At 35.6% G+C, this 16397-nt stretch overlaps 1 protein-coding gene across 1 annotated transcript; it reads left to right on the top strand.

Moving 5' to 3' along the window:
* The first annotated feature begins 77 nt into the window (after positions 1 to 77).
* On the top strand, positions 78 to 15867 carry snx4 (sorting nexin 4). The gene is made up of 14 exons (XM_081368492.1): positions 78 to 782; positions 1742 to 1866; positions 6383 to 6521; positions 6602 to 6751; positions 8823 to 8870; positions 9304 to 9359; positions 9469 to 9541; positions 9970 to 10031; positions 10552 to 10617; positions 11809 to 11898; positions 12845 to 12944; positions 13567 to 13712; positions 14228 to 14342; positions 14485 to 15867. The coding sequence occupies exons 1-14, from the start codon at positions 696 to 698 to the stop codon at positions 14530 to 14532; spliced, it is 1305 nt and encodes a 434-aa protein (XP_081224618.1). The 5' UTR covers positions 78 to 695; the 3' UTR covers positions 14533 to 15867.
* Positions 15868 to 16397: the final 530 nt, after the last annotated feature.

Below are 16397 nucleotides of genomic sequence, written 5' to 3'. Positions count from 1 at the left end.
AGATGTTTTTAATCCAGATGTGAGTGAGAGCGGATCCGCCCAGGAACTCACATTTATCAATGCACGATTCACAATATACAGAGGGAACAATGAACCACAGTCCAGCTTGTGAGAAGCACTACAATTTAAGTTCTTTCTTTCTTTCTTTCTTTCTTTCTTTCTTTCTTTCTTTCTTTCTTTCTTTCTTTCTTTCTTTCTTTCTTTCTTTCTTTCTTTCTTTCTTTCTTTCTTTCTTTCTTTCTAATAATAATAATATGCCTATGTTAAGCCTATATGTTTTTTTTTCACAAAAGTTAAGCCATACAAAACTGACAGATTCCGCACTTTTGTCGTGACGATGCAACAAAATGTAAATAGCTATATTCAAATAATTTCGTGATAATGACAGACTTTTGAACACAGTTGGGAAATGCTTAATGCTCGAACTGTTTTCTCAGGTAAAGTAGGAAAAATAATCCGCTGAAATCATCTTAAAGTTAAAGAGACATATTACCCGTACACCATTTAATCAGTCACATTTTTATTAATATTAATAATTTCAACAAAAGAATGAATTTTTCTAGAACATACGTGCTATTTTATTGCATTTTTTACAGTCTATCTATGGTATCTGTATTTCACGCGCGCGTGCACGCGCACATACTTGCTGTGAAACAGTGAAAGTGGCCAATGCGCAAGCACGAGACGGGCAAACCATGGCGGATTCAGGAAGCGAAGATATAGCGGTGATTGGAAACACAGATCTGACTCCTTCGGAGTCGGAAAACAACTTAAAAAACACGGTAATGCCCGTAACAGAATCTTTTTATGCGGGGTGGCCGATAATTTATGCTGATTTGTAACGTTAGATGTCGCGCGTGCGAGCGCGTGATATATGCGGGACGGCAGTGTTCTGCTTTGGCTCATGAATGCCCAATATTGCTAAAATATCATGAGGTTCTGCGAACACATTACATGAGCCAGTAACAGTTGCACTTTTTTACTACAGTGTTTATGAATTATGTAAACAATAATTATATAAAGCCACACAAGTAGCTTTACTTTGTTGTCAATGAAGAGCCTTTGCCACGTAGTTTGTAAACACCCAGTTATCTAATGTGTTAGTCCGCATCCTTGATTCACTTTCAAGTCAGTAGATTGGCGTTATATCAACAAATTGTTAGATCTTGTTTCATACTCGAATTTCGTAATGCGTTGATGCTTGAAATATGGGACAAAATATGTCCAATATATTTTATCTTTTTTTTTAAATAGCATAATTTTAGACTTTAAGAAATTAATCAAATTATTACTACAATGTTCTTAACACAAATGTACCCTTTAATTTGGTTTTCTTTTTATGAAACTAAACCTTAGTCTGTCATGGTGCTGAAAGTCAGTTTGAAACCATCCTGTGTAATTCAATCATTCATAAATTCATTGTCTATATTAATAATAATACTATTATGACTTTATTTTTGTACCTGATGGGGATTACCCATACTGAGCAAAACTATAAGTTGAAAATGAAAGCAGGAGATTTAACCTAAACATTGTGAACACTTCTGAACAGATGTTTTGAAAAAGGATGAGTGCATTAATGTGTCCAAACTTCCTGACTCAGCAGGAAATATGTCAAAACATGAGAGAAATCAGCTCGTAGAAATACCTGTGCTTTTTTTGCATTGCAAATATCATAAGGATACTGTAGTGGTGTAACATGCATATTAAACATTGTGCTTTTCTGGATCAAATTTTACAGATGGTTGAAAAAGGGACAAGTCTTCTGAAGAAGATGGAGATCAGTGTAGCTGAAGCAGAGAAGAGGACCGGCAAGAATGCTGTCAACATGCAAGAGACTTATACAGTGTATCTTATAGAGACACGGTAAGACACTTCCCTTTCACAGTGCTACGACTCATCATTAAATCTATTGTCTAAAATTCAGGTTGTAGATCTTATTGTGAACAATTAATTTATGAACATTTTATTATTTATTTATTTTGCTCCCGTAATTTTTTATCTCAATGTCATAACTTGATCTTCCAGTGAAATGATAGACTTATCTCTGGTGACTTATGCAGGACTTCTCCAATCATTTTTTTCTGCATAAACTCTGCCCCTTTCTTTCAATCGATTGCAAGCATGCATTAAGATCTGCCTCAATCCAATCATCAACTGATGAATTATAACATGTATATGAAGTTTCTATTGACATATACCATTTATTCTGTGGTTATATACCATTATACCACATATATACCACATATACCATTTATTCTGTGGTTAAGCCAAAACTATACAAAAGTATTAACTAAATACTTGTTCTTTAAAGGAGGCTAGAAGCCATGTAAATCCTACCCTACAAGTATGGCATGTATTCCTTTCTTGACATGATAATGAAGATCAGGGATTTGGATGAAGTTAGTTTAGAGATATGTAAACAAAGTGCCTATAATGACAGCTGGAAGTATGGAGCTAATGAAACTAATGTTTTTTACCCATTGTGAATATGAATAACCAGCTGTAGATAAGGTAAGTTTACACATTGACTTTCTGACTGAACTATGCTCGCGCTGTACTAGCATTGCGAACTGCAAAACCTCAAAGAGTCACGGCACACTATACCAGCTCAGAAACTGTGGAAGCCGGACTGGTAGAGACCATTCGGATTTCCTCTCTTTACTTAAATGTTTACACTAGACCTCTTCTTCCTGTGCCTGGGTCTGTCACTTTAACATGTTCTTTCTACATCAAATAAAACAAAACAGAAGTATCCCACTGGACAGGAAGTGATATGCAGCAGAAGTGTAACTTTCACCTCTCACTCTGACCCCGTCACCCCGCCAAGCTTTGTGTTGGAAAGAGGGACTTGTCATTCTGGAGAGGGTGATGAGTCAGCGCTTCAGGCAGATGTGCTTTGTCTGTGTTTCCAGCAGGGCCAAACACGCATGCTGGCCAGAGTGCAATAACATATTATCACATGATTCGAAAACAATACTTAGTGGTAAAAATCATAAAATCACTGCCTGCAACCAAGACGTTTTCAAATATGTTTTTTGGTACGTCTAAAAAAAAATGGAAAAGCACCCAGATCTAGATTTTTGAGTTTTTTAATTAAATTGTTCATGCAAAAAGTTGCTGTTGTGGGTGGTTGCCAGGGATTTGCTATGCTGTTTCTTAAGCCCCAAATCAGCATCTTAGAATGATTTCTGAAGGATCATGTGACACTGAAAGGGTTAGTTCACCCAAAAATGAAAATTCTGTCAGTAATTACTCACCCTCATGTTGTTACAACCCCGTAAGACTTTCGCTCATCTTCGGAACACAAATTAAGATATTTTTGATGAAATCTGAGAGCTGGCTCACTCCTTCATAGGCTGCAAGGTAATTGATATCTGCCAGCCCAGAAAAGTTAGTAAATACATCGTTAAAATAGTCCAAGAGACTACAGTGGCTCAACCTGAGTACAGTGGGGACTACCGATGAAAATTAGCACTTTTGAGCTAACTCGGGTACATTTACATTGTTTTAATGTTTATTAATGTACACTGTCCCCTTTCAAATAAAGAAATAACTTTACGTTTATCAAGCGACGAGAATACTTTTTGTGCGCAAATCCCCCCAAAAATAATGACTTTATTCAACCATCTCTTCCCTTCCATGTCATTCTCTGTAGTGTAACAGCGCAGCGCTTCTTGGTTGTACGTCGGCTCACTATTTGCAGACGCTGGTCATGTGTGTGATACTGGCCAATAGCAGATTCCAAAATTTGGCAGACACTTTAATTCATAGTGACTTACAATGCATTAAAGGTTTTTTACAATTTACCAGCATGCATCCCCTGGGAATCGATCCCATGACTTTTGTGTTTCTAGCACCATGCTCTACAGTTTGTGCAACAGTTTTTAGCATGTTGCTTGCTATGTGTTTGTTTGGGTTTTCTGGGTCGTTGCAAAGATATGACTCAAGTCCCTCCTTCAGGGTTTATTCGACTATTTGACTGTCCCACAAAGAAAATTACAAGTTTGATTGCTTGTAAATGTTAAAGCATACCTCTGCTCAACAGGCTGCATGATTTGAGGTATCATTCATATCTGTTGCACAAACGGTACGTGACGAGTTACATGTTACAGTTACTCAGGGTTAAAGGGTTTGTTCAAATCCCTGACCTTAACAGTATATGAAGAGTAGTAATCGTGATGCTAACATTAGCATAACATTTTTGGCTTTATTGATTCTTTATACATGGAGATAACTTAACAGTGCTGTACTGTTACTCGTTTCCATAAAAGGAAGCATGTGTTTTTGTAAGCACCATGTGGAAGGCATACTGCACACACACAGTGGGCTTTAGAGAGCAGTTCGGTGCCACTGATCTTGGGGAAAGTTGTACAGTCTGAGTGGAGAATGCCTGTCAGCCAATCCGCACCTTCCTTGTGCTTTGATTTCATCATGGATTATTAGTGTGGAGCACATTATGTGCTCCCATTTCTTCCCTGGAGCCCTTGGGAAGTTAGGATCTTATTTCAAAGTCTCCCCACTTCAGTGTTTCCCCCCCTCAATGTATATTTCCTTCTCTGTATCTCTTAATTTTTTGCATTTTTCCATTTGTATTACTGAGGGCTCCAACAATCAGAAAAAAAAAATAGTTTACACTGTAAATAATGTGTAAAACAATTGTTTAAGTTGAGCATTTGTGTTCTCTATAGTTCAGAAGATTGGGTCAGTATGATTATACTGTGATTATATGAATATTGTGTAGTATTATTACAATTTTAAATAACTAATATGTTTTACAATGCATTTCTTTTCATGTGAAGGCAAAGCTGAATTTTCAGCATCATTAGTGTCACATGATTCTTAAGAAATCATTCTAATATGCTGATTTGCTGCTCAAGAAATATTTCTTACTCTTATCAACAGTGGTGCTGCTTAATGTTTTTGTGGAAATTGATGATAAAAATTCAGAGTAGATTAATAGAAAGTTCAAAAGAACAGCATTTATTTGAAATACAAATATTTTGTAACATTATGTCTTTACTGTCACTTGATCAATTAAATGCATCCTTGCTGAATATAAGTATTCATTTCTTAGAACTTAGGCTATATTATATGTATATTTTTACATTATATTGGCTAACCTTTTTATTTTATTTGTCGTCCAATAAAAGGGAACGGCTGGAAAAGTCATTGAAATTCATTGATCAAAAAGTAGTGGCATGCCTATATGAACTGCAGTACTGACACTGCAGAGATGTTTAATTAAATTAGGAGAGTTCATATAGATGCTCCTACACAGCAGTGTGATTTAGTGGAGTTCTGCTCCTAAATTAACAGCACTCGAGTCATGGATTCATGCACTGGGAACTCTGCAAGTGTACACAGCACTGTTAAACCTTTGGCATGTGTTTGAAAAGGCCCTTAAAATGACTGCTTTCATAAACTAGAACCACAACTTGAAACCTCATAGATCTCTACTGTGTTTATGTCAGATTAATTTTATTTAGAAATTAGCTTAAACTGTTAACCAACCCCACATTTCATGACAGAAGTGTTTTTAATATTTTTGAAGAGATGTACACCACCGGTCAAAAGTTTGGAGACATTATTATTTTTAATGTTTTTGAAAGAAGTGCTCATCAAGCCTGCATTTATTTGATCAAAAATACAGAAAAAGCAGTAATATTGTGAAATAATATTACAGTTTAAATTAATGGTTTTCTATTTTAATATACTTTAAAATATAATTTATTTCTGTGATGGAAAGCTGAATTTTCATCCGCCATTACTCCAGTCTTCAGTGTCACATGATCCTCCAGAAATCAATGATGGAAACAGCTTTGCTGCTTAGTATTTTTTTATAACCTGTGATACTTTTTTCAGGATTCTCTGATGAATAAAAGGTTAAAAAAAGAACAGCATTTATTTAAAATATAATTTTTTTTTTGTAAAAATGTACACTAACATTTTTTTTAAAGAAATTAATACTTTTAATTCAGCAAGGATGTATTAAATTGATCAAAAGTGATAGTAAAGACTTCTATAAAGAGAAGATTTCTGTTTAGAATAAATGCTGTTTAATACATTGAAAATAACTATCAAATCAGAATAGAATAAATTATATTTTAAAGTATATTAAAATAAAAAAACTTTATTTTAAATCATAATAATATTTCACAATATTACTGTTTTTACTGTATTTTTGATCAAATAATTGCAGGCTTGATGAGCATAAAGAGACTTCTTTCAAAAACATTAAAAACAGTAATGTTTCCAAACTTTTGACCGTTACTGTATATATCAATGTTTATACCAAACCTAACTATTGAAAGGCTATTTAAAATGAGCATTTCTTTAAGTTTCATTCCACTTCTGACAGTCATTTATTCTGTGTTTTTAGGCCTGTGGATGCTGCATCAGAAGGGACCAATCCTGTCCCAGATTCTCTTTGGAGGCGTTATAGCGAATTTGAGCTCCTTCGCAACTATTTGCTAGTTGCCTATCCATTTGTGGTGGTTCCGCCATTGCCTGAGAAACGGGTATGCAAACAAGATGCTTTACTGCTGCTTGTAAATACAAATAGCCTTCATACACTGTAATTTCATGCTTTGTACAACAGGCTGAATTTGTCTGGCACAAGCTGACAGCAGACAACATGGACCCTGACTTCGTGGAGAGGCGTAGGGTTGGACTAGAGAACTTCCTGCTTCGAGTGGCCTCACACCCAGTCTTGTCCAATGACAAGATCTTCTATTCATTCCTCACCGAGGTAGAGAGTCTGGACAAGTTCTTCTGATATAAAGATTTGTCATTAATGCCTAATGTCTAATTAAATGTTACATTTAATTAATTTGTAATTAAATGTTTTTTTTTCTTAGATTTGTAATCAATTCATTTCTATTTCTAATAGTAATAGTAATAGCCTAGTAGAAATTGAAATTAATTAATTACATGGTAGCCACATGTAGGCTTGTCGCGATAATTAAATAACCGTCTGATCGCGATTATTTGATCTAACCGCGATTGTTTCAGACAACCGCGATTATTGCGCTCTTTTATAGGCCTATGGCACAAGGGGGAGTCATGGACCAAAATAAATAGACAAGCACTAATTACGTTTTCCAGCAACATATTCAAAGTCATCTGAAGCCATTTCATAGCTTAATGTGAGGGACAGTAGTATATTTACATTGTTAAATTAAAGTTCACAAACTCGTCTGCAGCTGTCAATCATTCCGTTCAGCATTCAAACTCTGCAGCTGACAATCATTCCGTGCAGCATTCAAACAGCGCGCGTCGTGCGGTTACGACAGGATACACGGTAAAACTTTCTCCAATGTGACATTGACGTTATAATGCTTCATCTGTAGATAAAGGGCTGTGGATTTGCATAAAATGACTTTATTTTGGAGTTGTTTTGCTGTTTCTAAATGACTCGCTTGCTACCGTGTGCCTACACAGCACAAGGACTATGATTTTTTTTTTTTTTTTTACAAGGACTATGAATTGGCATCAGACGTGCAATAACTGGAGTTTAAAACTCTGAAGAAACAAATGATCAATAAACTGTTGGACTGATATACACTAGGATTTGTGCCCTCGTCATTTCTTCACTTTGTGCCGTGAACTTTTAAATGCGCACTCGTGCAGCGCTGCGCACTGTGACTCCATGTTGCATTAAGCACATCATTCTGCACCCGCGATGCGCATACGCGCTTTGTTCCACTCTGTTTTGAAGCGTATCATATTATCATGATTTGTGCACATTTGTTTTTATTAACATGTTTAGATTTTATTCAATTACTGTGCAGATGTTTTCAAAAATTACTTTTTGCTGCTGATTTATACACTCACTAAGTTTAATAAACAAATTGTCATAGCTATTGAATATATTTATTTAATATTTAAAGGTGTTAACTGTAATCTTACACTGCAAAATGATAACTTACAAAGGATTAAATTTATCACAATTATTTAATGAATGAAGCACAAAGCCCTAAAACAGACAATTAATCGGCATAATCGCCAAAGCCCTAACACAGACAATTAATCGTCAAAGCCCTAAAACTGACAATTAATCGTCATAACCGCAATTATTTTTTAGACAATTAATCGTCAGCCAAATTTCATAATCGTGACAGGCCTAGCCACATGTACAATACCAATGAAAAATGTTTCAAATGAAGTGTTGTCATTATAAGAAGTTAAAAGTCAGTATATATATATATATATATATATATATATATATATATATATATATATATATATATATATATATATATATATATATATATATATATATATAATTTTATATTATTGAACATACACTAATACTCTGTATTTTAGCAAAAATATGTATTGTGAAATATTATTACAATTTAAAATAACTATTTTCTGTTTTTAAAATATTTTAAAATGTAATTTGTTCCAGTGATGTCAAAGCTGAATTTTCAGCATCATTACTTCAGTCTTTGATATTTTTACATTTTAATATTTTTGTGGAAACCGTGAAACATTTTCTGCAGGATTCTTTGATGAATAGAAAGTAAATGTAAATGTCTTTACTGGTTCTTTTGATCATTTTAATTTATCCTTGCTAATTAAAAGTGTTAATGTCTTACTGACCCAAACTTTTGAATGGTAGTGTAAGCTTATCCCTGGCCCACCATCCACAACATTCCATTAGTATTTGTGAATTTTAATAATTGAACTAAATTAATTTGTTAAATTGACAGAATTTTTCCGTTGTTAAAAAAAAAAAAAAAATGTTTTAACTGACAGTTAAAGCTGATAATGCCATTTGTCAGTGTCAGAAATTGCATCCTTTTTCTGCCCCACAGGAAAATGGTTGGAAGGAAACCGTGTTTGAGACAGGATTTCAGGCGAAGGTATATCAGCACTTTCCAGTTCATTAGGTTCTTTCTCTCTTTAACCCTCTAGCCATGACTCTGTTGTTTATATACAGTATATCGCTTCTCACCATAGGTCACTATTCATATGTTGATATGAAGCTGACTAAATATGTGTTGATATCAAATAAAAATTGTGTGAAGTGACTGAATTGCTACTGCGGTGAGGAATCTGTTATCAGTATGCTGTAGTTTATGTAAACAAGCACAGGAAGTCTGTTGGACCGTTCTGGATCAAACACGAAAGAGCAGCAGTATTTTATGTTAGTGTATATTATTGCCATATTGCAGTGTTTATCTGATCTCAGTCGTTTAAAAAAAAATGTTCTAAGGAGTGACTGTAATTCTGCTTTACACCATCTGAACAAACATCAATCTGTCTGTCAACATTTGGCCTGTGTCCTCCTTACAGGCCGATTCAAGATTAAAGGCTCTAAATGCCACATTCAGAGTGAAGAACCCAGATAAGTAAGTTATTTTTGCAAACCGTGTTACACATCGTCATAAAATGCATGAAGATATGACCGTGCTGTTTGTTAACCCTGAAGCTTGACCTGTGTGTGTGTGTGTTTCACAGGAGATTTGCAGAAATGAAACACTACGGTGATGAGCTGCAGTCTGTTATTTCACAGCTGCTGAGAGTTCGGGCGGTGAGTGTAAACAAAGGCAACACAGCCGAACATGCTGCTCAGTCTATTAGAAAAAGTCCTTTCAGTCCAACAAACATATATATTCGTTTTTAATTGGGATGAGAATTTTAAGGAAAGCGATTCTGATGATTTCATTAACAATTCTTTTAGTACATTTTAGAAAGCACTCTTTTTTTACTAAAGAAAAACATTAGTATTTTAGGCAATCTTTTTAATTTTTTCCCCAAATGATCTAAAGTATAAATCTTAATTAAATACGTGGTTGCATTTGAATCATAGAATGAATCTAAAGATGAAATTAGCTGTTTTGTTGATTATTATTATTATTATAACTTTTTTTTTTGTTTCTTGAAATCAGATTCAATTACTAACAGAGTTCAACCATTTTTTTCTTTCTTTTCCTTTTTTTTTTTTTTTTTTTTTTTTAGAGAGCAGCTGATCGCCTATATGGAGTCTACAAAGTGCATGGAAATTATGGAAGAGTCTTTAGGTAATATTTTCTTTTAAAGGAAATAGTTCACTTTTATATTTTACTTATATGTTTAATATTATTTACTTATGTCATGTCAAAACCCATATGGCTTACATTTTTACAACACATGAAGAGTTTTTCCATATAATGACCATGTTTACATGCGTGTCATTATCCGAGGTCCCAAAAAAGACGGTTTAGGTTCCTGACAGCTATTGAAACAGTCCCCTGTACACTACCATTTTTTACTTTTAAAGAAAAAATAAATTAAGCAAGGATTCATTTGATCAACGGTGAAAGTAAAAGCGTTTGTGTTTTTTCATATCTTCTCTATACAGTGTGATGAATAGACCAGTTTTTATCTCACAATGTTACAATCACAATAATGTACCCTCGATTTGAAAGATTCAGGCATGTTTTATAATGTACTCTGTGAACTGTTTTTGTGAGCATTTTTGGGGTAAATCTTTTGGGTTGTGATTGTGTAGCTGTGGTCAGCTGCAGTGGTTTAATGTGAGTCTTTGTTTGTTTTGGACAGCGAGTGGAGTGCCATTGAGAAAGAGATGGGAGATGGGCTGCAGAGTGCCGGCCATCACATGGACGCGTAAGTTCACAGCGCACGCAACACAGATGAAGGCTGCTTTATGAGCCATTCTCATGTATCTTTATAGGATTAGTGCAAGATTTTATTGCAGCTGGTTTTGATTGTATTTCTCCTACCTGGGACGATCCCGTTACCCTCCAAGAGCTCATTGAGGGAAGTGCTGTATGATACACCCCAGGACTTTCCTGTGATTCTACATGTGTGTGCTTCTGCTACTGAGCTGTAAAACACATTTGCCAGATTGATCTGAATCCTCTCATATTTCCATTCACGACCCCCCCATAACAAGTAGCCAGAAAGATGAGCCCTTGGGAGGCTCGGGTTTTGATTTTGCTGGCAGACCGTGCTGTAAATCTCTGGGAGCCATGGCCAAAATAGTTAGCTGTATAATTATTTTTTTCAACGTTATGATGAGGATGTTGTAAAAGAGACTCTTTTGCAGTAATGTCCTCAGTGAGTCTTTAACCAGTCCTTTTCGTTTCTATACTTGTTTTGTATTGCTGCATGTTCTGATGGATTCCAGATTGCTATACTTAGCAGAAAGGTCAAAGGTCAGAGCCCAATGCGCTGCTTGTCTGTCTCAGCATTGAAAGAAACAACCTGTCCATCATCAGCCCACATTTGGCAGCTGTCAGACTGTTTTATGGATCATGTCGCTCACCTATTCCTAAAAATTCCTCAAAATACCCCAAACTGGCTCTGCTGCGGGTTTGGCATTAGTTCCACAGGCTCTACGTCTGATTTAGAGAGGATAATACATGTAGTTTTACCAGAATGCCAGTTTGTGATGTTAGGTTGTGGGCAGTATGACCAAAATATTATATCATGGTCACAGTATATATAAAACATTATAGTTATTTTTCCTGGAAACTCAACAGAAAGTGGTTTATTAAATAAGACACAGTAATACCTATTTCGGGTAATTCTGTTATTTTAAATGAAAAGTACATCATCTTAAATGATTTTATCTTTTTAGTTGGAATTTAAGGGAAACGAACCAAAAAACAAGATTATTTATAACAAAAGATCAAGCCTGGCATCAGTGCAAAACACACAATACCAACAACAAAAATCTTACTGAGCCCATTCTTTTGAATGGTAGTGTACACACATCTGTGACATTATCAGGTAAAGTTCATGGACATGTTATATGCCAACTACCCTTTTATCGGGCACTTTTGTTTGTTACAGGTATGCTGCTTCTGTAGATGATATTCTAGAGGAAGAGGAGCATTACGCTGACCAGCTGAAGGAATACCTTTTCTATGCAGACGCAGTAAGGTACAGTATTCATTTTGTGTTGCTTGAATGTCCTTATCTTAAAGAGGGAGTTCACCCAAAATGAGAATTGTAAACATTTAATGCCAACTTCAAAATCAAGATTTGGAAAAAGGCATAATTGGTCTTATTTAAAGTTTTTGGGGTCTACTAGAATAGATTTCATGTTTGAATAAAAAAACTAAACGAAAGTTTGCCCCAAACAGCAATAAAAACATTATTTGACACATATTTTACATTGTTGTAGCACCTCTCTTCCCAGACTGTCAGTAACTCCTTGAAGCCCCTCCTCCTTCACAATGTGCTCTGATTTGGTTGGCTGGAACAGTGTGTTGTGGTCATTTCCATGTTTTGCAAATGAGACAGCCTTTACCATAACACACTACTAATGCAACTCAACCAGCCCCTTTTTATTGTGTATGCCTTGGGCGAGAATTATTTAAATGAGATATACTGTGACCTGAACGTTCCTGGAAGAAAACTCAAGACTACAATCGAATCGAGGAATTTCAGGGAGCTCAGAAACAGTGCTTACTGATAACTCACTTTGGAGTGAACTTTGCAGAACTTTTTCATGCTCAGACAGCAACATTACACACTAAAGAAAGTTGTAAAAATGTTTAAAAAAAAGCATAATAGGACCGTGAACTGAAGTTTACCAAACAAAAGCTGTTATAACAGTGAGGTTGATTAGAAATGTGCATTTTGTTCAAACTGCACCATTCCCAGAACTCCTTGGAGCCGATAGCCTCCACTGGCTGATAAAGTTACACATATGCAACTTTCTTACACTATTTACACAATCCCCCATCAGTGCCCGGTTTTTCTGAAAGCGATCACGCTGCAGGTCAGCTAGGCTTTCAGTTTAACAATTTCCATAAGAAACAAGTAGATTGTCTGCTTTTATGTTTCATTTTGTATATGTTGTGGTTAATGTGTGTTTTCACAGGGCAGTGTGTAGGAAGCATGAACTGACACAGTTTGAACTGGAGATGGCCGCCCAGGATCTGATCTCTAAGAAACAGCAGCGGGAGGAACTCGCCACTGGGGTCAGTGTCAATTCAATCACATGACAGCTCTCAAAGACAGAACTCTACATCATCCTTCTTGAGTCTGGAATGAGGGACTTTCCAGCAAGTCTTAATGGTTTTATTCCAACTCAGGCCCATGTCATGTCACAAGAGGAAGGGAAAAAATAGAGACCATTATAAAACACATTTGGTTTATTTTCTGCTTTGAAATGTATAGGATAAAACAAATCTAAATTTAGATTAGTTAGTTAGATTTCTGGCCCCTTGTAGTAAAAAGTTTGGCCACCTCTGCTTTAGAAGTATTCGGATTTACTAGTGAGGGTTTTTAACAGTTTTATGCAATTAAAATTGTGCGGCTTGCCGTTTGGGTGGATAGAGCCTTCTAAGAATTACCTCAATGGCACATTTAACATGTAAACATTTGAGCTGCGCAAAAAGCCAATGACATGCATAACACTTTCTGACCTGATTGGCTGATATGGATAATTACTAAGCCCACTTGGCTAAAAAAAAAGAAAAAAAAAAAAAAAAAAAAAAAGGGAGGAAACAGTCCATATTTCAGCTTTCTGCAATAAACATGGGAGGAAGAGTGAGGCTTACTACGGGCCAATAGGTGTCATTGACTTCTTTTCCTGTGTAGACGGTACGGACCTTCTCTCTGAAGGGGATGACCAGTAAACTCTTTGGACAAGAGACCCCAGAGCAGAGAGAGGCCAAGCTGAAAATGCTGGAGACACAGATTGAAGAAGGAGAGGAACTGGTCAAAGAAAGAAAAACAGAATGCGAGTAAGCAGTGCACACAACTGAATTAAACCCTCTGATCATGGCACAACACAGATTCAGGGTTTTCTGTTGCTGTCTTCAGGTCACGTCAGAATTATTGTACTTTCGAGATCACCCTTGAGAAACTTGACTTTATGCTCTTCTGTTTCAGAATAAATTGCAGATAATTGATACTAATCATACGTTTTTATGTGCTTGATTACTGTACAGTTCACTTTATATGCATGACAAAAAGCTGTAAATGTTGTCAGAAAACATTATTATTATACTTAAATTCAGGGTTTATGAGGCTGCCTTTTCATTCTGTGGCTGCACAAAAATTATGAAATGGACAGATATGCACATACTTTGCTCATATTGTTGCAGCCTCTGTGAAAGAGAGGTGAACCCAAAACCAGCCTAATTATACAACTGAGTTGATCTTAAAAATATGTTGATTTGAGGATATAACCACTCATGTCAAGCTTCATTCCATTTCATGGCAAGAATGTTTCAAAATAGCTTTGTCTTTTTTGTAGCGAGTATGTCAAAAGTGCATGGGTGGACATTGAAAGGTTCAAAGAGCAGAAAGACCATGATCTCAGAGAGGCTCTCATCAGCTATGCCATCATGCAGATCAGCATGTGCAAGAAGGTAAGTGTGGTCCGTGCCAACAAAATAAAAAAATGATTTTGTTTTTGCAAAACAAGCAAAACCCCTGTCTCTATACTCATCAGACTATTTATTAGGCAGAAGTAGAATAGTTGCATTAAACACAAGCATGTTTTGTTTTAAGGGAATTCAAGTGTGGAACAACGCTAAAGAGTGCTTCAGTAAGATGTGAGGGTTCCAGCCATGACAACCAGAACACCAGGAGGCCTTGGAGATGTCAATCCAGAGAAGCACACACTCCTAGAGACTGACCTTGGGGACTAAAGTCTTCCTCTCAATCCTAAACTTTTGTCAACCTCTTGCACCAGATGCTCTGGTGTAAAAAGGTATTGAATAATATTGACATACACTAGTTTCAGTCCAAATAATGAATGAATGTGGTGCTGTTTTATTTATTTCCATGTTCACCAGCCAGATTTTAGATCTGGTTACTTTTGTGACTGCACTATTTTGACCTACACAAGAGTTTGTGAAGGTTGCATACAATTAATGACTTAACACTTCAGACACAAACAGAAGAACAACTTAATTAAGATCGATTCATCTTGAACTATAGAATGATTTCTTAATAATTTATCTTTTTTTTAATTTCTTCTTATTTTTATGCTTTTTGATGCCAATATGTTTGCTAAAATCATTCCTTTTTTTCTTTTCCATTATCTTTTTACTTCTTTAGTTAACCATAAAACACAAAAGCACAGATTAAAATTGTCAAGGCAAAATATGAGGGTGGGTTTTGGGAGGAAAAAAAAATTCTCAGCGAATCCAGCAGTTCCATTTTTATCATAGCCCACACCCCTCCCCATAATGGTGGTCTCCCACATCTGGAACATGTCCAGTTTCTGTGGAACAAGCTAAATGATCTTTATCACCTGGCGCGGAGGACACCAAGAGTCAAATTTCCTACGAAAATAAAAGTAACTGGTCTTATTCACATGCAAACTAAATTTACCCTAACGCCCATACAGCAAACAAAGTCCCATAAATTCATCATAATTTGCTGGTCTGTTGCTTTCTGCACATTCTGCCATAAAAACTAAGCTGTTTATAACCACTGACCCCCTCCCTTTATATGGTTCAGTTCATCTGAGAAATATTAATATGCTGTTTATGCCTTATTCAAAACTTAACTCTGCATATTTTCTTTGTCCACTATGAATGCCATATTTGTCATCTGTTATGATGAGTGGGTGGGTCTATGTTTTGATAGAAATCTGGCTAAAGAAATATGAAGGTCACAGGAAAGGCTGGATATAATAATTTCCCCTTTTTAGAGTTGCATGTGTAACTCAGCCTTACCCCTGGTCATTTGGTTCATTTTTTGGTTTATGGGGTGTAGAGATAACCATTTGTATATACTGTTAAAATAATTGATTGTGTAACACTAATGGTAATAATAAAAAAATAATAAAAAATTCCCATTATCATTTGGCTTGTGTTTTCATATGTCTTGAGTGTCATATTTACTGTCTTGTCTTTTGTCCCCTTTAATTAAAATGTAAAATGTAACCATGTTATGCCTCAAACTCATAATTACTGCTTATTGATAGTTAGTAATGTAGTTAAGTTTAGGTATTGGGTAGGATTATGGAATGTAGAATATGGTCATGCAGAATAAAGCATAAATATGTGCTTTGAGTACTAATAAGCAGCTATTATCCTAGTAATATGCATGCTAATAGGCAACTAGTTAATAACTAAAGTGTTACCATATTTAAAAAATAAGACATCACCTTTAACTTAAGATGTCAGCAGAGTGTACTGCTGAAAATGGTAAAAATAATCATTTAAACTGACAAAATTCCAGTAATGCTGCCTCGGCCATTTTCTCAGGAGGAATCTCCTTCTCTATTTGAATCTGGGCTGTAATGCTTCCCTCTAGTGGTGTGTTATAGCCTAAAAACTTGATCTCACAGACCTATCTGAATACAAGTGACATGGTCAGACGCTTGGTTTTGTTTGAATTTGCAAGATATGACGGTTTGGCATCCGTTTGACACAAGCTAAACAAGTGAACACTATCTGTCTTCTGACTTT

The sequence above is a fragment of the Scardinius erythrophthalmus genome, assembly GCF_964197995.2.
Source record: "Scardinius erythrophthalmus genome assembly, chromosome: 6".
NCBI lineage: Eukaryota > Metazoa > Chordata > Actinopteri > Cypriniformes > Leuciscidae > Scardinius > Scardinius erythrophthalmus.
Note: the sequence above shows the minus strand (reverse complement) of the source record. Positions and strands in the feature narration are given on the sequence as shown.